We start from the raw sequence: 24,313 nt of genomic DNA, 5'->3' as shown, positions 1-24,313 counted from the left end.
TTTACCACAGGGACATTTGCACTCAAATGTTCATAAAAGCTCAGTTTACAACTTCAAAGATGTGGAAGCAACCCAAGTGCCCATTAACACGTGAATGGATTAATAAACTGTGGCATATGTATACCATGGAATACTATTGAGCCATACAAAGGTGGAGATTTTTCCATCTTTTGCAACAACCTAAATGAATTTGGAGAACATTCTCCTGAGTATCACAAGATTGAAAAAACAAGCATCACATGTACTCAATACTAAATTGAAACTAGGAGATTAACAATCACAAACCCACCCTAAAGAAAATCTCAATTAAATTCAAAAAGGAGGAGTTAGAGGTAGGGGTAAGGGGTTCAGTAGCTTTCCTAATGGGTACGATGCGTAGACACATGGCACATTCCCTGGATGTAGGACAAAGATACAACTCTGACTTTAACCTTTCATGTGTAAATTAATATAACCTAATGTTTTGTATCCTCACATTAATCTGAAATTTAAAAAATAATAATCAAAGATAGAGGTATTTAGGTGTTCTCTGCAGTGACTGTATTACTTTTTTTTTTTTTTTCTTTTTCAGTTTTTGGCCGAGGCTGGGTTTGAACCCGCCACCTCCGGCATATAGGGCCGGCGCCCTACTCCTTTGAGCCACAGGCACCGCCCTGTGATTGTATTACTCAATGAGGCAGCCATTAAGTACTCAGCAACGGAATTGTTGAGCCTCAGTGCGCGCATTTCTTTCCTATCATGGTGTGTATCTCTTGGAGCTGCCATGAAGATTTAAAAAAAAAATAATATATATATACATATATATAGTGTAAATAAGCCCACGATATATACTGAATGAACACAGCCAAGGGCTGACCCTACTCTTGTCAAATAAACTGCATTTATGTATTTGTGCATGGACTAATACTAGGAAAAGTATGCAGGTTACTGGGGGGAGGGGAGAAAAGAGGCTTCTCTTGTTATTTTATGCTTTTTCGTATTGTTTGAATTTGTTTCTGTAACGCACGTATATTGTATAATTTCTGAAGCTGCAGTTCGGTAGGTGGCTATTAACTTATTCCTAGGCAGACGATTTCCGGAGATTCCGTTTACTCAAGGGAAAATCTTTCGGACTCTGGCGCCTTTTGTCCGGACCACCTCCGACTCGCCTCTGACCCGCCTCCAGCACGCCCCAATGGCCAGGCATCCCTTAGCAAACCGGGAACCGAACGCCTGCCGCCCGTGTGCAAGAGTCCCTCTACCCGGCGCAAGTTCTTTCCCGGCCTCAGCCCGCGTGTCCAACCTCCTTTCCCCCAGTGCGCAGGACCACAGCCTCCTCCTCACGCCCCCTCCCCATGAAGCGTCCGTCGCAGTTTGTTTGCGTCAGCGCGCCACGCCACAACTAGAGCCGTGGGGAAGATGGCGGCAGCCGTTCTTAGTGGACCCTCCGGGGGCTCCGCGGCTGGGGTTCCTGGCGGGACCGGGGGTCTCTCGGCAGTGAACTCGGGCTCGCGTCTTCGCCTGCTCCTGTTGGAGAGCGTTTCCGGGTTGCTACAGCCACGAACGGGGTCCGCCGTTGCTCCTGTGCATCCTCCGGTCCGTTCGGCCCCACATTTGCCCGGGCTCATGTGCCTATTGCGGCTGCATGGGACGGTGGGCGGGGCCCAGGTGAGTCCGAGGCCTGCTTGTCCGCGGCCCTGTAAGAACGTTGGCGGGTTACCTGTGCGCCGGGATTGCGGTGCACTGCAGCAGCAGTAAAGAGGTTGAGGGGAGAAGAGCTGAGGGCAGACAAGGAATCCGGGTTATCAGTCCGGGCGAGATTCATGAATTTGCTCTTTATCCGCTATTCATGAGTTTCCTTAGAGGAAAAAATGGGCCTTATTTCTGTTAATAAGCTGTTGGTAGACACGCAGGAATGGATTGATTTAGGCTAGGTCATTCACTGGTGTATGATCTTCAGCTTCTTTTTCTCTGGCGATATCTGTTTTGGGGATTCTTTCGGTTGAGTTAATGGGCATATTTATTTGTTTATTTTGAGACAGTCACAAGCTGTCGCCCTGGTTAGAGTGCTGTGGTGTCACGGCTCACAGCAACCTCAAACTCTTCGGCTTAAGCGAGTCTCTTGCCTCAGCCTCCCAAGGAGCTGGGACTACAGGCGCCCGCCACGGCAACCAGCTATTTTGTTGTTGTTGCGGTTGTCATCGTTGCTTTAGTTGGCCAGGGCCGGGTTTGAACCTGTCAGCCTTGGTGTACGTGGCCGGCGTTCTACACGCTGAGCTACAGGCGCCGCCCTAATGGGCATATTTAGCAATGAAAATTTTCTGAGCTGTTACTGAAAGTCAGATACTACTCCAATTACAGACGTTGATGGCCACTTACAAAGTTCTATGAAATATCATGAGAATTGAATAGCGGAGGGTCTCCAGCTTAATCTGGAAAACTGCAGAGATTTTCTAAAGGAACTTGAACTTATTTATTTACTTTTTTTAATGACAGTCTCACTTTATTGCCCTGATAGAGTGCTGTGACGTCACAGCTCACAGCAACCTCCAACTCCTAGGCTTAGGCGATTCTCTTGCCTCAGCCTCTGGAGTAGCTGGGACTACAGGCGTTGGCTACAACGCTTGGCTATTTTTTTGTTGCAGTTTGGAGGGGCTGGGTTCGAACCTGCCACCCTCGGTATATGGGGCTGGCGCCTTACTCACTGAGCCACAGGTGCCGCCTTGGAATTTATGTTTTTAATTTTTTATTTTTTTGAGACAGAGTCTCACTTTGTCACCCTTGGTAGAGTGCCGTGGCTTCCAGCTGACAGTCACCTCAAACTCTTGGGCTCAAGCAATTCTCTTCTCTCAGCCTCCGGAGTAGTTGGGACTATAGGCTCTTGCCACAATGCCCTCCTATTTTTAGAGACTGGGTCTTGCTCTTGCTCAGGCTGGGCTTGAACCTGTGAGCTCAGGTAGTCCACCTGCCTCCTCCTCCCAGAGTGCTGGGATTACAGGCTTGAGCCACCACTTCCAGCCTAGGAACTGGAATTTAAACTGGGACCCTAAGGATGAATAGGGGTTGGGTAGGGAAAAAAATGGGAAGGGCAGTTCATGAAGAGGAAAGCTCTTGCCGGAAGGCCCTGTGGTAGGAAGAAACAGAAAAAAATGGCATTTGTTCCTGGGACTCATATGGAAGGGAAGAGAGTGGGTAGAGATGATGTTGGTGCGGTGGATAGGCACAGCTTTGTAGTTTGAGATAGCATCCTTTGGACTATTTTAAGAGCAGAATTTGACAAGCAAACTGGAAACCTAATTGTCACCCTGAACTCTTTCTTTTTCTTCACACTCTCCATAAACAATCTATCCAGTCCTGCTGATTTTATCCTGAAAAACTTTCAGATCTGTCCACTCTTTCCCATTGCTCCCATCCTAAGTTGAACGCCCATCATCTTGCCCATGTGAGGGTACTGTGTGGCTAGTCTGTGGTAGTTGTTCCTTTAAGTATGTCTTAACCTTCCCTACTCTCCTAGTAACCCTCAAATTCTACCCATTTTTCAAGACTCATGTACAAGAAGTCTTCCTAGTCCACGCCTTCATTCATGGGACCTTTCCAACTTTGTGCTTTCCAACTGGGTTGCCACAACCTCTTAGGTAATTCGGTAATTTTGGCCCCATGTTTATCAGTTTGCTTTAACATTGCTCCTTATTTGTTAGTCTTCCTTATCGCTGAAAGTGACAAAAGTATTTCTCTGCTATTTCAGCCCAATTTCAGAAGCAGAAACTGCTTATATATTTTCTCTTCTCTCTAAATCCCTGTCTGATTCACGTAGTTCTCTTTAATTATATTAGAGTGGTGATTTTTTTCTCTTATCTTGAAACAGATGCAGAAATGTCTTTCATAAGTATTTGTGAAATATTATCTATCCTGCTTTAAATGTGTAATTTCTTTCATCATCTCTTTTAAGACTTCTCCCTCATTGTTACCTACGTGAACTTATTTCTTATTTTCCCTGAATGTCTAAAGTTTAGTAGAATTTTGAGTAAAGAAGCTAAGAGTGATGTGGGAAACTAGGGTCTCCCTTTAATATTTTCTGTACCATATTTTGGGTACGACTGCCTTGAATTTTTTTCTACTTGTGTCTTTTCTGTTGGATTCTCAATATATGAGACCAGTGGAGGGTTTCTCTGGATTCCCCACAGATTTTCATTCAACAAACATTTTTTGAGTATCCGTTCTGTTTTAGGTACTATTCCTCGTCCTTAGGTAGGTGGGTAAATAAAACGTGTTTATTTCATTCAGAGAACTTATAGGCAAGATGAGAAAAGATGGTAAGTAAATAGGCTTGGCTCTTGAGAGAAAGAGAGCTCCATTATTATTATTATTATTATTATTATTTTTATTCTACAGCTCCATTATTTGATCCATCCATCTACCAACTTGGTGTTCTGCCATCTACCATGGGTGCCATAAACTCAGTAGTTTCAAAATGGAATTACCCAGGCACGGTGCCCAATTTCTAGCTTGAATTATAACAACAATCTTCTAATTGGTTTCCTTGCCTTCAGTCTTGCCCTCTTTTTTTTTTTGAGACAGAGCCTCAAGCTGTGCCCTGGGTAGAGTGCTGTGGCATCATAGCTCACAGCAACCTTCAACTCCTGGGCTTATGTGATTCTCTTGCCTCAGCCTCCCAAGTAGCTGGGACTACAGGTGCCCACCACAACGCCTGGTAATTTTTTGGTTATAGTTGTCATTGTTGTTTGGCAGGCCCGGGCTGGATTTGAACTCTCCAGCTCTGGTGTATGTGGCTGTCGCCTTAGTGGCTTGAGCTACAGGCGCTGAGCCAAGTCTTGCCCTCTTTAATCCATTCTCTCCAGGGGTCCTCAAACTGCGGCTCATGGGCCACATGAGGCGATGTGGTTGTATTTGTTCCTGTTTTGTTTTTTTACTTCAAAATAAGACGTGTGCAGTGTGCATAGGAATTTGTTCATAGTTTTTTTTTTTTTTTTTTAACTATAGTCCGGTCCTTCAATGATCTGTGGGACAGTGAACTGGCCCCCTGTTTAAAAAGTTTGAGGACCCCTGCCTGGAGTGAGCTTGCTTTCTTTTCTTTCCTTCTTTTTTTTTGAAACAGAGTCTAACCCATAGGGCCAAGTGTCAAGCTCATAGTAACCTAAAACTCTTGGGCTCAAAGGATCCTCTTGCCTGAGCCTCCCAAGTAGCTGGGACTACAGGCACCATGCCAGGCTAGTTTTTCTATTTTTAGTAGAGATGGGGTCTTGCTCTTGGTCACATTGGTCTCGAACTCCTGAGCTCAAACAATCCACCTGCTTTGGCTTCTCAGAGTGCTAGGATTACAGGTGTGAGTCACTGAGTGCAGTCTGTAGTGAGTTTTGTTTTTTCTTTTTGCAGTTTTCTTTTTGGCTGGGGCGGGTTTGAACCTGCCACCTGCGGTATATGGGGCCGGTGTCCTACTCCTTTGAGCCACAGGCGCCACCCTGGAGTGAGCTTTTTAAAGTAATTTTCTTATACTGTTTGCAGCCTTTTAAAGTACTTTATTATCTAGACTTTTTTGCTTTTTGCTTCAGGGCCTTTGTATTTTGCCATTCTCTTGGAATCCCTGTTTGTACTCACCCGCCCCCCCATCCAATTTTTATTTTTTTTCTTTTTTAGAGACAGAGTCCCACTTTATCGCCCTCCGTAGAATGCTGTGGCATCACAGCTCACAGCGACCTTCAATTCCTGGGCTTAGGCTATTCTCTTGCTTCAGCCTCCTGAGTAGCTGAGATTACAGGCACCTGCCACAACACCCGCCTATTTTTTTTTGTTGCAGTTTGGCCGGGGCTGGGTTCGTACCCGCCACTCTCTGAATATGAGGCTGGCGCCCTACCCACTGAGCCATAGGTGCTGCCGCCCCATCCAGATTTTTCAGTTCTCTTATTTGTGGCTGCCTCTGGGAAGTCTTTCCTGACTACCTATGATTAACAGTTTATTATACTGTCTCATATGTATAACTAAGCTTCCTTCCACATTCACACAGCTAGTATTTGTGTATGTAATTAAAAAATACATAAAATTGCAAAGATAGACAATTTTTTGAACCATCTTACCCTATGCTGTACTCATCTGAATTTAACGGTGAACATTTGCCAATCTTATTTATTTATTTATTTATTTTGCAGTTTTTGAGCAGGGCCGGGTTTGAACCCGCCACCTCCAGTATATGGGGCCGGTGCCTTACCCCTTGAGCCACAGGCACTGCCGTGCCAATCTTATTTCATTCCTCCCCAACTATGCCTCTTTTTTTTTTTTCCTGAGACAGAGTCTCAAGCTGTTGCCCTGGATAGAGTGCTGTGGTGTTATAGCTCACAGCAACCTCCAACTTGGGCTCAAGCCATCCTCTTGCCTCAGTTATTTATTTTTTGAGGCAGAGTCTCACTTGTTCACCCTTGGTAGAGTGCCATGGCATCTTAGCTCACAGCAACCTCAAACTCTTGGGTTCATGCGATTCTCTTGCCTCAGCCTCCCAGGTAGTTGGGACTATAGGAGCTTGCCACAGTGCCTGGCTATATTTTAGAGATAGGGTCTCGCTTTTGCTTAGGCTGGTCTTGAACTCGTGAGATCAGGCAATTCACCTGCCTCAGCCTCCCAAGTGCTGGGATTACAGGTATGAGCCACTGTGCCTGGTGCCTTGCTGTAGTATTTTTTTTTTCATTTTTTTTTATTAGTAAATCATAGCTGTGTACATTAATGCGATCATGGGGCACCATACACTGGTTTTATAGACCATTTGACATATTTTCACACTGGTTAACATAGCCTTCCTGGCATTTTCTTAGTTATTGTGTTAAGACACTTATATTCTACATTTACTAAGTTTCACATGTACTCTTGTAAAATGCACCATAGGTGTAATCCCAATAATCACCCTCCCTCCGCCCATCCTTCCCCCTCCCTGCCCTCCCTCTCCCCCTTCCCCATATTCTTAGGTTGTAACTGGGTTATAGCTTTCATATGAAAGCCATAAATTAGTTTCATAGTAGGGCTGAGTATATTGGATACTTTTTCTTCCATTCTTGAGATACTTTACTAAGAAGAATATGTTTCAGCTCCATCCATGTAAACATGAAAGAGGTAAAGTCTCCATCTTTCTTTAAGGCTGCATAATATTCCATGGTGTACATATACCACAATTTATGGGCACTTGGGCTTTTTCCATGACTTAGCAATTATGAATTGGGCTGCAATAAACATTCTGGTACAAATATCTTTGTTATAATGTGATTTTTGGTCTTCTGGGTATATACCTAGTAGAGGAATTATAGGATTGAATGGCAGATCTATTTTTAGATCTCTTAAGTGTAGTCCAAACATCTTTCCAAAAGGAATGTATTAATTTGCATTCCCACCAGCAGTGTAGAAGTGTTTCCTTTTCTCCACATCTATGCCAATATCTCTGGTCTTAGGATTGTGATATGGGCTAATCTTACTGGAGTTAGATGATATCTCAGTAGTTTTGATTTGCATTTCTCTGATGATTAAGGATGCTGAGCATTTTTTCATATGTCTGTAGGCCATGTGCCTGTCTTCTTCAGAGAAGTTTCTCTTCAAGTCCCTTGCCCAGCCTGTGATGGGATCACTTGTTCTTTTCTTGCTTATACGTTTGAGTTCTCTGTGGATTCTGGTTATTAAACCTTTGTCAGAGACATAACCTGCAAATATCTTCTCCCTTTCTGAGGGCTGTCTGCTAGCTTTACTTACTGTGTTCTCAGCTGTGCAGAAGCTTTTTAGTTTGATCAGGTCCCAGTAGTGTATTTTTGAAGCTGCTTCAATTGCCTGGGAGGTCTTCCTCATAAAATACTCACCCAGACCGATTTCTTCAAGAGTTTTCCCTGCACTCTCTTCTAGTATTTTTATAGTTTCATGTCTTAAGTTTAAATCTTTAATCCAGTGAGAGTCTGTCTTAGTTAATGGTGAAAGGTGTGGGTCCAGTTTCAGTCTTCTACAGGTTACCAGCCAGTTCACCCAGCACCATTTGTTAAATAGGGAATCTTTTCCCCACTGGATGTTTTTAATTGGTTTGTCAAAGATCAAATAATGGTAAGTAGCTGGGTTCATCTTTTGGTTCTCTATTGTGTTCCATACATCCACCTCTCTGTTTTTGTGCCAGTACCATGCTGTTTTGATCACTATCTATTTATAGTATAGTCTGAGGTCCGGTAGCGTGATTCCTCCTGCTTTATTTTTATTTTTGAGTAATGTCTTGGCTATTCGAGATTTTTTCTGATTCCATATAAAACAAAGTATTATTTTTTCAAGATCTTTAAAGTATGACAGTGGAGCTTTAATAGGGATTGCATTAAAATTGTATATTGCTTTGGGTAGTATAGACATTTTTTTTTCCTTTTTTTGGCCGGGGATGGGTTTGAACCCACCACCTCCGGCATATGGGACCAGTGCCCTACTCCTTGAACCACAGGTGCCGCCCGGTAGTATAGAAATTTTAACAATGTTGATTCTTCCCAGCCATGAGCATGGTATATTTTTCCATTTGTTAACATTTTCAGCTATTTCTTTTCTTAGAGTTTTATAGTTCTCTTTATAGAGATATTTTACGTCCTTTGTTAGATAAACTCCCAAATATTTCATCTTATTTGGCACTACTGTGAATGGAATAGAGTCCTTAACTTTTTTCAGCTTGACTATTGTTGGTATATATAAAGGCTACCGATTTATGGATGTTGATTTTGTAACCTGAGATGCTGCTGTATTCCTTGATCACTTCTAAGAGTTTTGTAGTAGAATCCCTGGTGTTTTCCAGATATACAGTCTTATCATCTGTGAAGAGTGGAAGTTTGATCTCTTCTGACCCTATGTGGATTCCCTTGATCGCCTTTTCTTTCCTAACTGCGATGGCTAAAACTTCCATTACAATGTTAAAGAGCAGGGGAGACAATGGGAAGCCTTGCCTGGTTCTTGATTTGAGTGGAAATGATTTCAATTTAACTCCATTCAATATGATATTGGCTGTGGTTTTGCTGTAGATGGCCTCTATTAGTTTAAGAAATGTCCCTTCTATAAGTGTTCTAATCATGAAGGATGCTGGATATTGTCAAAAGCTTTTTCTGCATCAGTTGAGAAACTCATATGGTCTTTGTTTTTTAATTTGTTTATGTGCTGAATTATATTTATAGATTTACCTATATTGAACCAGCCTTGAGACCCTGGGATAAAACCAACTTGGTCATGATGTATAATTGATGTGTTGCTGGATTCTGTTTGTTAGGATCTTGTTGAATATTTTTGCATCTATATTCATTAATGATATTGGTCTATAATTTTCTTTTCTTGTTGGGTCTTTTCCTCATTTGGGGATCAGAGTGAAGTTTGCATCATAGAATGTGTTGGGTAGTCTTCCTTCTTTTTCTATATTTTGGAACAGGTTGAGTAATATAGGTACTAGTTCCTCTTTAAAGGTTTGGTAGAATTCTGATGTGAAGCCATCTGGTCCCGGACTTTTCTTTTTAGGGAGATTTCGTATGGTTCATGCTATTTCAGAACTTGATAGAGGCCTGTTCAACATTTCCACTTGATTCTGGCTAAGTCTTGGAAGGTGATGTGCTTCGAAGTATTGGTCAATTTCCTTCAGATTTTCATATTTCTGAGAATAAAGTTTCTTGTAATATTCATTAAGGATTTTTTGAATTTCTGAGGAATGTGTTGTTATTTCATCTTTGTCATTTCTGATTGATGAAATTAGATATTTTACTCTTTTTTTCCTGGTTAGGTTAGTCAAAGGTTTATCTATTTTATTGACTTTTTCAAAAAATTAACTTTTTGATATATTGATATATTGTATAATTCTTTTGTTTTCAATTTCATTTAATTCTGGTCTAATTTTGGTTATTTCTTCTACTGGGTTTGGGGTTGGAATGTTCTTCCTTTTCCAGTTGCTCGAGATGTCTCATTAAGTTGTTAACTTCCTCTCTTTCTGTTCTCTTGAGGAAGGCTTGCAAGTGCTATAAATTTCTCTCTTAGGACTGCCTTTGTGGTATCCCAGAGGTTCTGATAATGCGTGTCTTTGTTGTGGTTTTGTTCCAAAAATTTGGAAGTTTCCTTCTTAATCTCATCTATGACCCAGCTATCATTCAGCATAAGGTTATTTAACTTCCATGTTTTTGTATGAGTATGCAGATTCCTGTTGTTACTGAGTGCAACTTTTATTCCATGGTGGTCCGAGAAGATGCAAGGAATGATTTCTATTCCTTTAAATTTACTGAGGTTAGACTTGTGACCTAAGATGTGATCGATTTTGGAATATGTTCTTGGGCTAATTAAAGTATATGTATTCAGTTTTATTGGGATGAAATATTCTGTAGATGTCTGCTAAATCCAAATGTTGGATGGTTAGGTTTAAATCTAAAATTTCTTTGCTCAGCTTTTTGTTGGAGGATCTATCCAACACTGCCAAAGGAGTGTTGAAATCTCCGACTATCATGAAGCTGGAGGAAATCAAGTTGCTCATGTGTGTTAGTTTCTCTTACAAATTGAGGCACATCTGGTTGGGTGCATAAATATTAATAATTGAAATCTCATCATATTGAGTATTACCCTTAACAAATATGAAGTGACCATTCTTAGCCTTCTTTACTTTTATTGGTTTAAAGCCTGTTGTATCTGCAAATAGAATTGTAACACCTGCTTTTTTCTGATTACCATTTGCCTGATATGGACGACCATCCTTTCACCCTGAGTCTATATTTATCTTCTAAGGTAAGATGTGATTCTTGTATGCAGCAAATATCTGGCTTGAATTTTTGTATCTAGTCAGCCAACCTGTGCCTCTTTAGAGGACAGTTTAAGCTGTTCACATTAATGGAAAATATCGATAAGTCTGGTAAATTTTTGAGTATCGAGTTTTTCGAAAGTCCAGTGGACATTTTTAATCCTTTTGCCACTGTGGAAATTGGAGTTTGCTCAAAAGTTTTTGCCTAAGTTTACTTTTGTGGTAGAGGATTGGGCTGGTCATTATGGAGGCTAGGTCTGAGAATATCCTAAAGAGCTGGTTTGGTTATGGCAAATTTTTTCAACATGTGAATGTCATTAAAGTATTTAATTTCTCCATCATAAATGAGACTCAGTTTAGCTGGATAGAGGATCCAAGGTTGAAAGTTATTTTGTTTTAGGAGAGTAAAAGTCGATGACCACCCTCTTCTGGCTTGAAAAGTTTCAGCAGAGAGATCAGCCATTCTAATATTCTTTCCTTTGTAGGTAATGGTTTTCTTATGTTTGGCTGCTTTCAGAATTTTGTCCTTCATATTAACTTTAGTGTAGTTAATTATGATGTGCCTGGGGGATGTCTTATTCAAGTTGAGTCATGCTGGTGTTCTGAAACTGTCTGCTATCTGAATTTCAGAATCTCTGGCATGTCTGGAAAATTCTCTTTCATAATTTCATGGAGAAGGGCCTCTGTGCCTTGCGAAGCCACTTCATCGCTTTCAGGGATTCCAATGAAGCAGACATTAGCCTTCTTCGAATTATCCCAGAGCTGGCTGAGAGAATGATCCATTTTTGCTCTCCATTTCTCTTCCTCTTTGAGAGTTTGGGAGCTTTCAAAAGCTTTGTCTTCAGTGTCAGAAATCCTTTCTTCTACTTGCTCCACTCTGTTACTGAGGGATTCTACTGTATTTTTTCAGATCTTTGAGGACTGCAATTTTTTGGCTTCAGTGTGTCAAAATCTTTGGTGGTTTTGTCTTTAAATTTTTTTTTTTTTTTTTTTTGTAGAGACAGAGTTTCACTTTATTGCCCTCAGTAGAGTGCCGTGGTGTCACACAGCTCACAGCAACCTCCAACTCCTGGGCTTAGGTGATTCTCCTGCCTCAGCCTCCCGAGTAGCTGGGACTACAGGCGCCCGCCACAACGCCCAGCTTTGTCTTTAAATTTGTTGAATTCTTGAGACAACTTTTGAATTTCTCATTCCAACTTTTGAATTGCTCCTTGAATTTCTAATTCCAAATTTTCCTCCATTCTATTAATCTTGTTTGTAATCCAAATTCTGAATTCGATTTCTGACATCTCGTCCAGCTGTTTATGAATGGGATCTTCAGTTACATCTGCCATATCTGTCCTTTAGTGGGGGGGGGGGGAGTTGATCTACTCTGGTTATTCATGTTACCAGAGTTTTTCTGTTCATTCCGCCCCATGATTATTTTATACCGTTTGACTTTTCCCTTAGAGCTTTGCTGAGGACCCATACAGTACTACGGCCTGAGAAACTGGGGACCTGTTTGGTGTGGTGGGGCTAAGCGGCTCTGTCTTGTTTTCAGCTGGTCTCTGTCCAACCCTAGTGAAACAGTTACTCTGGGTTGAAGTCTCAGCTGTGGAGAAATACCAGCAATTAAGTCACCCCGCCCCCCACAGGTAACAATTGGAAAAGGAAAATCAAACCTTCCTACAACCACACACCCAGGGCACCACTTGGATAGTCCTTGGGCGATTGGCTCAGTTCAAAAGGTCCAAATCAATTGTCTCAGTCAGCAACTGTCTCAGGTGGGAGAGTTTAAAAGGTCTCTGGCAACTAGATCACAGGGATCTGCTGACAACTCAAATATGACCTGCTCCGGTGCTCCGTGAAGTCAGGAGGACCCACCCAGCAAATGGATTAGTCTGGGAAGGTTGATGCCTCCTTCCCCACCTTGCACCTCTGTCACACCCAGTCACTGATAACCCCACAGGGCTGTGACCCAGTTGCCTCCAATGAGCAGATACTCCAGGGGTTTGCACCTGCCTGAATCACAAGGAGGTCTATGTGTGCTCAGCCAGGCCGCTGCTCCCTGCCACTATCTGGCAGGGGAAGGTGAGGCCTGACAACCTTGGGAGGCTGGGGCTGTTCACTCAGTTCCAGCCCCGCCCCTGATTGATGTTACTGACAGAACAGAACAACTTTGCGGAATTTGTTTCTGTCTCTGCTAAATTTCCCTGCAGAAGAGAAGCTGTTTTGAGTTCCTGGAACCTGTGCCTCAGGCCCTGTCTGTGCTGTTGTAGTTTGTATTCGCAGCCTCTGTCAGTTCCAGCCTCTGCCTGCACTCCTTTGTTTAGGTTGATGATCCCCTGAGGGCTGGGTGCAGAGGCTCAGTAAAGCAGTCCTCTGGGTCAGCCCCACCCTGGGAATCTCCCGGCTCTGTGTGTGCGTTTTCTAGTCCCCATGCTCTTCCGCCGGTGGTTGCCACCTGAGAAGATGCTCGGCCTTCTCTGGCTGCCCAGAGAGAAAGTGGGTGTGTCTCTAGAATATCTGGGGGTGAGCCCTGTTGTTGCCAAAAATGGCTGCTGGTCTGCACCTCGGGGCACTGCTGCTCCGGCGCGGTTCCCTCTCAGCTGACCATCCTCTCCTTACTCCTGTGCCGCTGAATCAGCACTGACCAGCTGCAGTCCAGGCCCTGTCCACATCCCTCAAGAAATAACCCAAGAATCGATTCCTGGGGGACAGGCCTTCAGACCTCAGAGTGAGAGGGGAGGGGAGTTCTGGGAGCTCAGAATTGCAGGTAGAGAATATATATAGTTTTACAGTTTTATGCCTGGCAGGAGAATGCCATGGCACTTTAGTAGGGGAAGTAGGTCCAGTTTTTAGAGGGTCTCTCCTGTGGTGTATAATTTTTGAACTCTGCTTGTTTGTTTATGGGGTACTCTGAGCCGTTCTATGGGGGAGGAGACTCCCATCTGCTTGGTGATGGATTTTGTACCTTTTGTTTGTATCCTTGGGGTCACAGCTCACCTCAGCAGGGTTGATGTGCATTCTTCAACCTTCTCTCTTGGCGCAGCGCTAATCCACCAGGTTACTTGCTAAATTTCTGTCCTTTAATTCTCCTTCTGGATGGGAAGCTCTGGGTGTTGCGATGGGTGCCTGTAGTCCCAGTTACTCCAGAGACTGAGGCCCCTCGCTGTAGCATTTTAAAGCAAATCACAGATACTTCTTTTATAACTCTTTTGTTCTTTTTTTTTTTATTTTTTTCCTGACAAAATTCCATTCAGAAATAGCTGTACGCACTTTGAAGGACTGAGACAGTGTCTTGTTCTGCCTTGAATCCCCAGGACTTAGTACTGTCCTTTTCTCTAGCCAGTAGCTAAAGATCTTTTAAAAAATGTTAGCAAGATTACAGCATTCTCCTGCTTGAAATTGTGCTATGCATAGGGTATCCTTTGTGTACCTCTTGACTTATTCTAATTCCGAGACAACTATTTTGAACCTCCTTTTCTTCAATATCTGTGATAACTCTTCTTTATTCTCATTCTTAGCAGATAACCTTCTCATTTCACTGGCCTGAGAATTTCCACAGGCTCCTACTGCCATATCTACCAGCTTACCTGCCTCTCTGCCCATGCACTTTGCCTTCCCTCTCAGTACTAGGGATGAGCTATCTAAGGCCACCCCTTTCCTTCTGCATTAGGCTTGTCCCCTCTTCATTTACACAGATACAGTCATGGGCTGCATAACACCGTTTCAGTCAGTGCTGGACAGCATATACAACAGCGGTCCCATAAGATTATAATGGAACTGAAAAATGGCTGTTGCCTAATGTCAAACTGTCATTATGTCACAGTGCAGCACATCACCTGTTTGTGTGATGCTGATGCAAACAAACCCATTGCACTGGGTTGTATAAAATTATAGCACATATAATTATGTACAGTACATAATACTAGGTAATAAACTACTGTTTTACTGGTTTATGTGTGTACTATATTTTACTTTTATCATTATTTATTTTATTTTTTTAAATTGGGACAGAGTCTCACTTTGTCACCTGTAGAGTGCTGTGGCATCACAGCTCAAAGCAACCTCCAACTTTTGGGCTTAAGCAATTCTCTTGACTCAGCCTCCCAAGTAGCTGGGACTACAGGTGCCCGCCACAGCGCCAGGCAATTTTTTGTTGCAGTTGTCGTTGTTTAGCAGCCCCGGGCCCGGTTCAAACCTGCCAGCCTCAGTGTATGTGGCTGGTGCCCTGCTCATTGAGCTATAGGCTCCAAGCCTTTATCATTATTTTAGAGTATACTCCTCTACCTAATAAGGAAAAAGTTAACTGTAAAACGGCCTCAGGCAGATCCTTCAGGATGTATTTCAGAAGGAGGCATTGCTATCATAGGAGATGACAGTTCTTTTTTTTTTGAGGCATCTCACTATGTTGCCCTCAGTAGAGTGCTGTAGTGTCACAGCTCACAGCAACCTCAAACTCTTGGGCTTATTTCTCTTGCCTCAGCTTCCCGAGTAGCTGGGACTACAGGCTCCCACCACAATACCTGACTATTCTGTGGTTGCAGTTGTTGTCTAACAGGCCCAGGCTGGGCTCGAGCTCACCAGTTTTGGTGTCTGTGGCCAGCACCCTACTCACTGAGCTACGGTGCCAAGCCAGGAGATGACAGTTCTGTGGATGTTATCACCTCTAATGATCTTCAAATGGGACAAGAGTTGGAGGTAGAAGACAGTGACATTGTTGATCCTGACCCTCTGCAGGCCTAGTTTTATTTATTTATTTTTATTTTTTATTTTTTTGAGACAGTCTCGCTACGTCTCCCTCCATAGAATTTTGTGGCATCACAGCTCACAGCAACCTCAAATTCTTGGGCTTCAGCGATTCTTTTGCCTAAGCCTTCCAAGTAGCTGGGACTACAGGCACCTGCCACAAATCCTGGCTACTTTTTATTGGCAGTTGTCATCATTGTTTAACTGGCCCGGCTGGGTTTGAACCTGATACCCTTGGTGTATGTGCTAGGCGCCATAACCACTGTGCTATGGATGCTGAGCCAGGCCTGCTTTTAATGTGTCTTAATTTTTCTTTTCTTTCTTTTTTTTTTTGAGACAGAGCCTCAGTTTGTTGCCCTTGGTAGAGTGCCGTGGCATCACAGCTCACAGCAACTTCCAACACCTGGGCTTAGGTGATTTTCTTGCCTCAGCCTCCTGAGTAGCTGGGACCACAGGCACCCACCACAACTCCTGGCTATTTTTTTGTTGCAGTTTGACTAGGGCTGGGTTCGAACCTGCCACCCTCAGTATATGGGGCTGGTGCCCTACTCACTGAGCCACAGGCGCTGCCTGAATGTGTCTTAATGTTTCTTAAAAAAAAAGTTTAAAAAGTAAAATGAAAAACAAAACCCTCATAGAATAAAGATCTAAAGAAAGAAAATACCTTTGTGTAGCTGTGCAGTGTGTGTTTTAAGCTTAGTGTTATTACAACAGAGTTATTATAAAAGAGTCAAAAAGTTAAAAAGATTTAGTTTAAAAAGGAAAAACATGATAGACTGCTAAGGTTAATTTATTGTTGAAGAAAGATTTTTTTTTTTTTAATAAATGTAGTGCAGCCTCAGTGTACAGCGTTTGTAAAATCTACAGTAGCATACAGTAGTGTTCTAGGCCTTCACATTCACTCACCCACTCACTCATTTACCTAGAGCAAATTCCAGTCCTCCAAGTTCCATTCATGATAAGTGCTCTATAGAGATACATCATTTCTCATCTTGTGTAGCATATTTTCAATGTACATTTTCTGTGTTTATAGATAGGTTTAAATGCATAAATAACTACTATAATTGCCTATAGTTTTCACTATCTGCCATGCTGCACAGGATTATAGGAACAGTAGGCTATAGCATATAGTCTAGATGTGAATATAGGCTGTACTGTCTAGGCTTGTGTAAGTATATTCTATGATGTTTGTGCAGTAATGAAATCACCTAACAATGCCTTTCTTAGAATGTATCCTGTTATGCAGTGAATTTACATTGTTTTAGTAGCTTTCATCATCAGCTTCCTTCCTTTTTTTTTTGAGACAGAGTCATAGTATGTTGCCTTCAGTAAAGTGCTGTGGCATCACAGCTCATAGCACCCTCTAACGCGTGGGCTTTAGTGATCCTCTTGTCTCAGCCTCCCAAGTAGGTGGGAGCTTTCCCCTCTTTTTTTTTTTTTTTTGAGACAGAGTCTCCCTGTGTTGGGCTGGGTAGAGTGCCGTGGCATCACAGCACACAGCAACCTCCAACTCCTGGGCTGAAGAGATTCTCTTGCCTCAGTCTCCCAAGTAGCTGGGACTACCGGTACCCACCACAATGCCCAGCTATTTTTTGGTTGTAGCTGTCATTGTTGTTTGGCAGGCCTGGGCTGGATTCGAACCCTCCAGCTCTGGTGCATGTGGCTGGTGCCCTAGCCACTTGAGCTACAGGCGCCGAGCCTCTAAAAGTGTCCTTTAAAGCAAAAGAAAAACAATTTCTAGTTCAGGGTTGAATGCAGGGTCACATGTTGCATTTAATTATCATATGTCTGTAGTCATATTGAATCTGAAATAGTTCTTCAGTCTTTGTTGTATTTATTTGACATTGTTAAAAGATTAGCACAGGATAGTTGTACTCTTTAATTTAGGATACCTCTAAGTTTGGTTTGTTTGCTGATTCTTCCTAATTAGATCGAAGTTGTATATTCTCAGTAGGAATACTGTAGAAAAGTATTATCATTCTGGATGCATCTTATCAGGAGTGCATATACTAGGTTAAAGTGGAATCTGCCAGGCTTCCTTAACGTTACAAAGGTATGATTCTTCCATTTGTAGTTAACAGGTGTCTTCTAGGGAGATGATATGAATGTCTTGTGTTTTACTGACCTTTCACTTGTTTAACAGGTCCTTGCCTCAGTGAATTATTGCTATGATGGTGTTCCATTGAACTCATTCCATTTAGGCTTTTAGCTTAACCATTCGCCAGAACAATCCTTTGCTGGGTGAAATGGTAACTCCTGAAGGTCACTGGTGAAGTTCAAAGGTGAAATTTGGGTCTTCATACTACTTGACCATTTGATGCAGTTGGTTATTCTTTCTGTCTTGAATAATTGTTTTCACTAGGCTTCTGGAATACCTCTCCTCTCTCTCTCTCTTTTTTTTTGTTTTTTTGAGACAGAATCTTATTTTGTTGCTCTGTTAGAGTGCTATGGTGTTAGCTAGCTTACAATAACCTCAGACTCCTGGGTTCAAGCAGTCCTCCTGCTTCAGCCTCCCAAGTAGCTGGGACTACAGGTACCCACCTCAATGCCTGGCGCATTTTTCTGTTTTTAATAGAGACAAGGTCTTACTCTTGCTCAGGCTGGTCTTGAACTCCTGAGCTCAAGGAATTTTCTGCCTTGGCCTCCCAGAGTGGTAGGATTACAGGCATGAGCTACCGTGCCCAGCCACCTCTCCTTTTTTTTTTTTTTTGAGACAGCGTTTCACTATGTTGCCCTGGGTAGAGTGCTGTGGTGTCACAGCTCACAGCAACTTCAAACTCTTGGGCTCAAGCGATTCTCTTGCCTCAGCCTCCCAAGTAGCTGGGACTACAGGCGCCCGTCACAACATCCGGCTGTTTTTTTGTTGTTGTAGTTGTTTAGCAGGCCCAGGCTGGGTTCAAACCTGCCAGCCCGGGGTATGTGGCCAGCGCCCTACCCACTGAGCTATGGGCGCCAAGCCAACCTCTCCTGTCTTGATTCTCCTATTGCCAGACTGGTCAGCCTTGTCCAGGAAAGACTTTGTTCCTTCTCTCTGACTATGAAAGGTTTGAGTGCCCAAGAACCCAGTCCTTGCACTGCTTCTCTTCTCTGTTTTGACTCATTCTCCTGGTAAAACTGATGCAGGCTCATTGCCAGCAACTGCTAAATTCATGTTTTTAACCAGGATTTCTCTTCTTAACTTCAGACTTGTCTACCCAGTGCCTATTTGGCATCTCCAGTTTGTTGTTAGTTAAGCAGACATTACAGATTTAACATACCTAAAACTGAACTCCTGAGCCTTAACCCCGTAACTCTTTCCCCCTGCATTATTCTCCTTCTCATTAGATGACAACTTCCTATTTCTGTTTGCTCAGTTAAAAACCATGGAGTTATTTCTGACTCTTCTGTCTTCCTTTCATATCCAGTTTGATATCAAATCCTGTTGGCTCTACCTTCAGACATGTCCAGATTCTGACTGCTTTGTATCCCCACTATTACCTTGTTCTGCACACTGCATCATCTCCTGCCTGGATTGTTACAGTAGCCTCCTTAGATCATTTGTCTGCTTCTGCCTTCCCCACAAAGCAACTCAAGTGTTGACATTAAAAGAAAACACCCCCCAAAACAACGAACAAGTCACTTATCTGCTCAATTCCCCTCTCCCTCTAAGGCTTTTATCTTATCCAGTGTACACGTCAGGGGTTGCCTGTATGGCACTACAAAGTCTGGCCCCGCTACCTGTAACTTTATCTTTGATGGCTCCCTTCAATGCTTACTCTTCTCCAGACTTCTTGCTGTTCTTCAGATGTACCAAGTGAGGTCTTATGACTTTCGCTGTTTTTTTTTTCTTTCCTCTGCGTGGAACAGCTTTTGGTTATCAATATGCCTTAAAAACACAGTTTTATTGAAACATGATTAACATACCATATAAGTCACTCATTTAAAGTGTACAATTCAATGGGTTTTAGTATATTTGCAAAGTTGTGCAACCGTCACTGTGGTTGGTTCTAGGATATTTTCAATACTTCATAAAAGAGGCCTGTACTCATTGTTCATCAATCTTATTGTCTACCAGGCCCTCCTTGGCTGCCTCCCACCCTCAACAGACACTGATGTACTCTTTTTCTCTATAGATTTGGTGTTCTGGCCTTTCATATTAAATGCATTGTACGGTGTGTAGCCTTTTGGATCTGACTACTTTGACTTAGCATTCAATTTTCTAGGTTCATCCATGTATCAGAGCTTCATTGCTTTTTATGGCCTTTTATTTCATTGTATGGATATATAGTAGTTCCCCCTTACCTGTGATTTCACTTTCCATGGCTAACTGTAGTCTAATGGTGGTCCAGAAATATTAAATGGGCCCAGCATGGTGTGTAATTCCATCATTGTGGGAGGCTGAGGTGGAAGGATTGCTTGGGCTCAGGAGTTCAAAACTTACTTAAGTGAGAGTGAGACCCTGACTCATTAAATAAATGAAAAAAGCCCAGCTGGGCACCATGGCAAGCATCTGTAATCCCAGTGGCTTTGGGAGGCTGAGGCAGCAGGATGCCCGTAGCTGAGTCTGAGGTTACAGTGAGTTATGACGCCACTGCACTCTGTTCAGGGCATAGGGTGGGACTCTACCTCAGCAAGAAAAAAAAAAAAAGAAGGAAAAAGAAAAAAAACCAAAAACATTAACTGGAAAATTCCAGAAAAAAAATCCATATGTTTAATTTAATTATTAATTAAATTTGTAATTTTTTTTTTTTTGGAGACAAGTCTCACTCTGTCACCCTGGGTAGAGTGCCAGGGCATCATAGCTCACAACAACTTCAAACTCTTGGGCTCAATCTGAGTAGCTGGGACTACAGGTGCCTGCCATGATCCCCGGCTAGTTTTTCTACTTTTAGTAGAGATGGATGCTCACTCTTGCTTAAGCTGGTCTTGCTTCTGAGCTCAAGTTGATTTACCTGCCTTGGCCTCCCAGAGTGCTAGGATTATAGGCATGAACCACCGTGCCCAGCACTTAAATTCATGTTTTAAATTGTATGGCATTCTTAGTAGTGTGATGAAATCTTGAGCCTTTCTGCTCTGTCCCACTGGGATGTGAATCATGCCTTTATCCAGCATATCCATGCTGTATACACTTCCTACCCACAAGTCACTTAGTAGCTATTTCAGGTATCATCAGATCAACTGTCTTGGTATCAGAGTGTTTGTGTTCAGGTCACTCTTAACATCATAATGATCCCAAAGTGCAAGAGTAGTGATACTGGCATATTGTTATAATTATCCTATTTTATTATTGTTGTCTCTTTCTGTACCTAATTTACGAATTAAACTTTATTATAGGTATGTATGCATAGGGAAAAACTTAGTATATATAGTGTTCGGTACTATCCGTTGTTTCAAGCATCCACTGGGGGCCTTGGAAACACATTCCCTGTGGATAATGGGGGACTACATTTTGTTCATCTAGTCATCGGTTGGTGGATATTTGGGTTGTTTTCACTGGTTATTATGAATAGTGATGTGAATGTTTACATACAAGTTGTTGTGAGGATTTATGTTTTTTTTTATTCCTTTTTGGTTTTATTTTATTTTATTTTTTTTTGGCTTTTTTATTTTATTTCATTGCTTATTTTTTATTTCTTTACTTTTTTTTTGTTGTTGTTGAGACAGGGTCCCACCCTGTGCCCCTGAGCAGAGTGCAGTGGGCGTGGTAGCTCACCGCAACCTCAGACTCAGGCTGCAGGAACCCCCCTGCCTCAGCCTCCGGAAGCCGCTGGGATTACAGGCGCTCGCCGCGGCGCCTGGCTGGGTTTTTCCATTTTTTTTGTGAGTTGGGGTCTCACTGTCGCTCAGGCGAGTCTCGAGTCTCGAACTCCTGAGCTCAAGCGATTCTCCCTCCTCAGCCTCCCACAGTGCTGGGATTACAGGCGTGAGCCACCGCGCTGGGGATTTATGTTTTCATTTCCTGGAAGTAGAATTGCTTGCGTATGTTCATTTTATGTATAACCTTTTGAAGAACTGCCAGACTGGTTTCCAAAGTGGCCACCATTCTACATTTTTAGTAACAGTTTATGATGAAGGTATCAATATGTCTTGTTCTCCCTTTCCTTTAGGTCTTTGCCTAAATGGCCTGTGTCGAGGTGCCTTTTCTGTACTCTACTACGTAAAACACTATCTCCCTTCCCTTGTCTGGGCACTCCTTTCCTTCTGTACTCTGGTTTAGTCTTCCTTGTAGTACTTAGCACTGTCTGACATACTATATATTTACATTGCCTATTGTTTGTTTTCTGTTTCCTCTAACTAGAAAATAAGCTACTTAGCACCTAAAACAGTGTCTCTTATGAAGTATATGTTAAATAAATACAGAACAAATGAACATTTCCTTCCATAAGAGGAGGAACCTTATTTATTCAGCTCTGTATTCCTGTACCTGACCCCATGCATAGAAGGTGTTTGTTGAAAGGGTGAGTGGTGCATGCTATTAGAGAGATGCAGGTGCAGTGAGAGAAGGCTGGCCATCCAGGGGATGGAGAGGGTACTTAATGGGAAGGCTGATGAGGAGATATCTTTCATGGGTTTCTGGATGCAAGAGAAGGGGAGGTTTTGGAAAGACTGCCAGGAACAGGAGGAGGAGGATTTGTCTGTGGGTAAAGGAAGAAGGGTAATGGATGAGTTCAGTGTCCATTCATCCCAACACTTATAGATGTCTCCTCTATGCTAGGTGCTGTCCTAGGGTACAGAGGCCCCAGGACATCTTTGAAGTCTGATAGTGGGATGAGTTGCGCTATCTTCCATTTGGTACTACTTTTCTTGTGGAGGGCAGAGGGGAAGGGGTCAGGCAAGATATAACTTCAAGAAAGTTTGGGAGGCTGCTGTGTGCATTACCTTCAGGCCTCTACAGGGATGGCCTTTTGGCCTCAGAGGATGTGTGACTTCAGAAAGACTTCACAAGTGCTAGCAGAGGGAAGTGCTTGGAGAAATTCTGTGTCTTTATCATCCTATTCCTGACTCATCTGCCTATGTTTCTTCCTCCAGAACCTCTCAGCTGTTGGGGCATTGGTGAGTCTCAGTAATGCACGTCTTGGTTCCATCAAAACTCGGTAAGGCTTGAACCCTGTTTTTTCTCCAGGGGGGTATTCCCTTAGGAAGTGGACTTTATGTATATCTGTTAATCTATTGTCCCCGCCCCAATTTAGGAAATTTCTCCATTCTTAAGAGAGTAGAGAGTTTCATTCTCTTCGTGAGCTCACTTGTTTTGAACCCCACCTTTATAGGTCCCAGGTTTCCTACTCCCCACCTGGAATTTTTGCTGATCCCTTCTTTTCTTGTTGCCTCCATCTCACTCCAAGTTCTCCAAGTATTTCAGGAGTTAGAAACCACAGTGGATTTGGGGACAAAGTCTTGCTATAGCCCAGTGAGAATAAAAGGTCAGTGGCTTTCTCTGAAGTCTAGCTTGTGCTCACTTACATTACTCTCTTTTTTTCTTGTAAGGTTTGAAGGCCTATGTCTATTGTCTCTGCTGGTAGGGGAGAGCCCCACAGAGATATTCCAGCAGCACTGTGTCTCTTGGCTTCGGAGCATTCAGCAGGTGTTGCAGGTAAGAATTCAGCTGCCCTCCCTACCCCCCTTGGTCCTGTATGTTGTATGTTCTTTGAAGCTTGGACATTTAGTTCTGAGGACAGAATAATTAGAAACAATTCCCTGATAGCAGGGAAATAGAAATAGAAACATCTTTATAAGCTTCCTGACATTTTAAAAACTACTGGGTTATATTCATTCATCCTCCGACCTTTTGCACATTGTAACCTCTGATTATAACTTCTGACGGTTTAACTTCATTGTTAGCTTTTCTCTTTTCTAATGTAAAGTTCCTTTTTTCCAGGTGTTTTGCTTGTTAGTTAGTTTGTTTTTGGCCTACTCCTTGTTCCTCTGCTAATGTACATTTTGCCCTCCCTTTACATGCTGTCATGACATCTCCACGTATTCAATAGCATTTTCTGAGCTATTGAATGGCAGGCTGTGTGCTAAGCTCTGCGGAGACAGTAATGGATACTTGACTCTGCCTTCATGGTGCTTAGCTCATGGAGCTTAGCATCTAGCACTTTTTCTATGAAGTAAATGTTTACAGATAAGGAATGTTGCCTGTGCAAACCACACATTGTTTCTGTGCATATTGTTTGTTTTCCAACCCTTTAAAAATGTAAAAACCATTTTTAGCTTGTAGGCCATGTAAAAACAGTCACACACAAACCATAGTTTATTGATTCCTATTCTAGTGGAAGACATTTTAATTGGATAAGTATACAAATGAGTGGAATGATTCACTGAGGTAGGTACTGTGGAGGTAAAGACTGTAGCATATGAAATGAGACTCTGACCTCATCTTGGGTGATGTGGGTAGTGGTGATCAGGGCCAGATGTCCAGGGAGTGCTTTTCTGAAAGCCTGAGAAGGCCTGAGAGAAGAGGTGCTTGGCCTGTTTGAAGAATTCTGAGCATGCTGCTATGTCTGAAGTTGAGACAGGTAGATGGGGACCAAGCCATGTATGGCCTTGTAGGCCATGCTGAGGATTTTGGTTTTTATTCTTGAAGTAGTGGCAATTCATGGAAGGTTTTCAGTGAAGGTGAGGAGGTGAAGGTGGTGACATGATCAAATTTTCATTAGAGAATATTGCTCTGGCTGCTTTGTGGAGAAAGGATAGAAGGGAGCAGAATGGAAGCAGGTAGACCATATCGAGGGGCACTAAAGTAATCTGGGAGAACGTGCACAGTGGCTGGGCCCAGGATGGTGGCAGTAGATCTGATGAGAAGGAGGTAGGTTTGAGAGGGATTTAGTGGCAAAGTAGATAGGTCCTGATGCTGGA

At 42.7% G+C, this 24,313-nt stretch overlaps 1 protein-coding gene across 1 annotated transcript in view; it reads left to right on the top strand.

Annotated features, from left to right (window-relative positions):
• The first annotated feature begins 1,349 nt into the window (after positions 1–1,349).
• The window catches only part of PELP1 (proline, glutamate and leucine rich protein 1), a 35,967-nt gene continuing 13,003 nt past the window's right edge, over positions 1,350–24,313 (top strand). Inside the window, exons 1-3 of the mRNA XM_053570358.1 lie at positions 1,350–1,647; positions 22,487–22,551; positions 22,943–23,048. Of these exons, the coding sequence (XP_053426333.1) occupies positions 1,399–1,647; positions 22,487–22,551; positions 22,943–23,048 (420 nt within the window). The 5' untranslated portion in view covers positions 1,350–1,398. The remainder of the gene's footprint in view (positions 1,648–22,486; positions 22,552–22,942; positions 23,049–24,313) is intronic.

This window comes from Nycticebus coucang, chromosome 18, assembly GCF_027406575.1.
Source record: "Nycticebus coucang isolate mNycCou1 chromosome 18, mNycCou1.pri, whole genome shotgun sequence".
In the NCBI taxonomy this organism is placed as follows: Eukaryota; Metazoa; Chordata; class Mammalia; order Primates; family Lorisidae; genus Nycticebus; species Nycticebus coucang.
The sequence above is the reverse complement of the archived record's forward strand: the minus strand, read 5'-3'. Positions and strand labels throughout refer to the sequence as shown.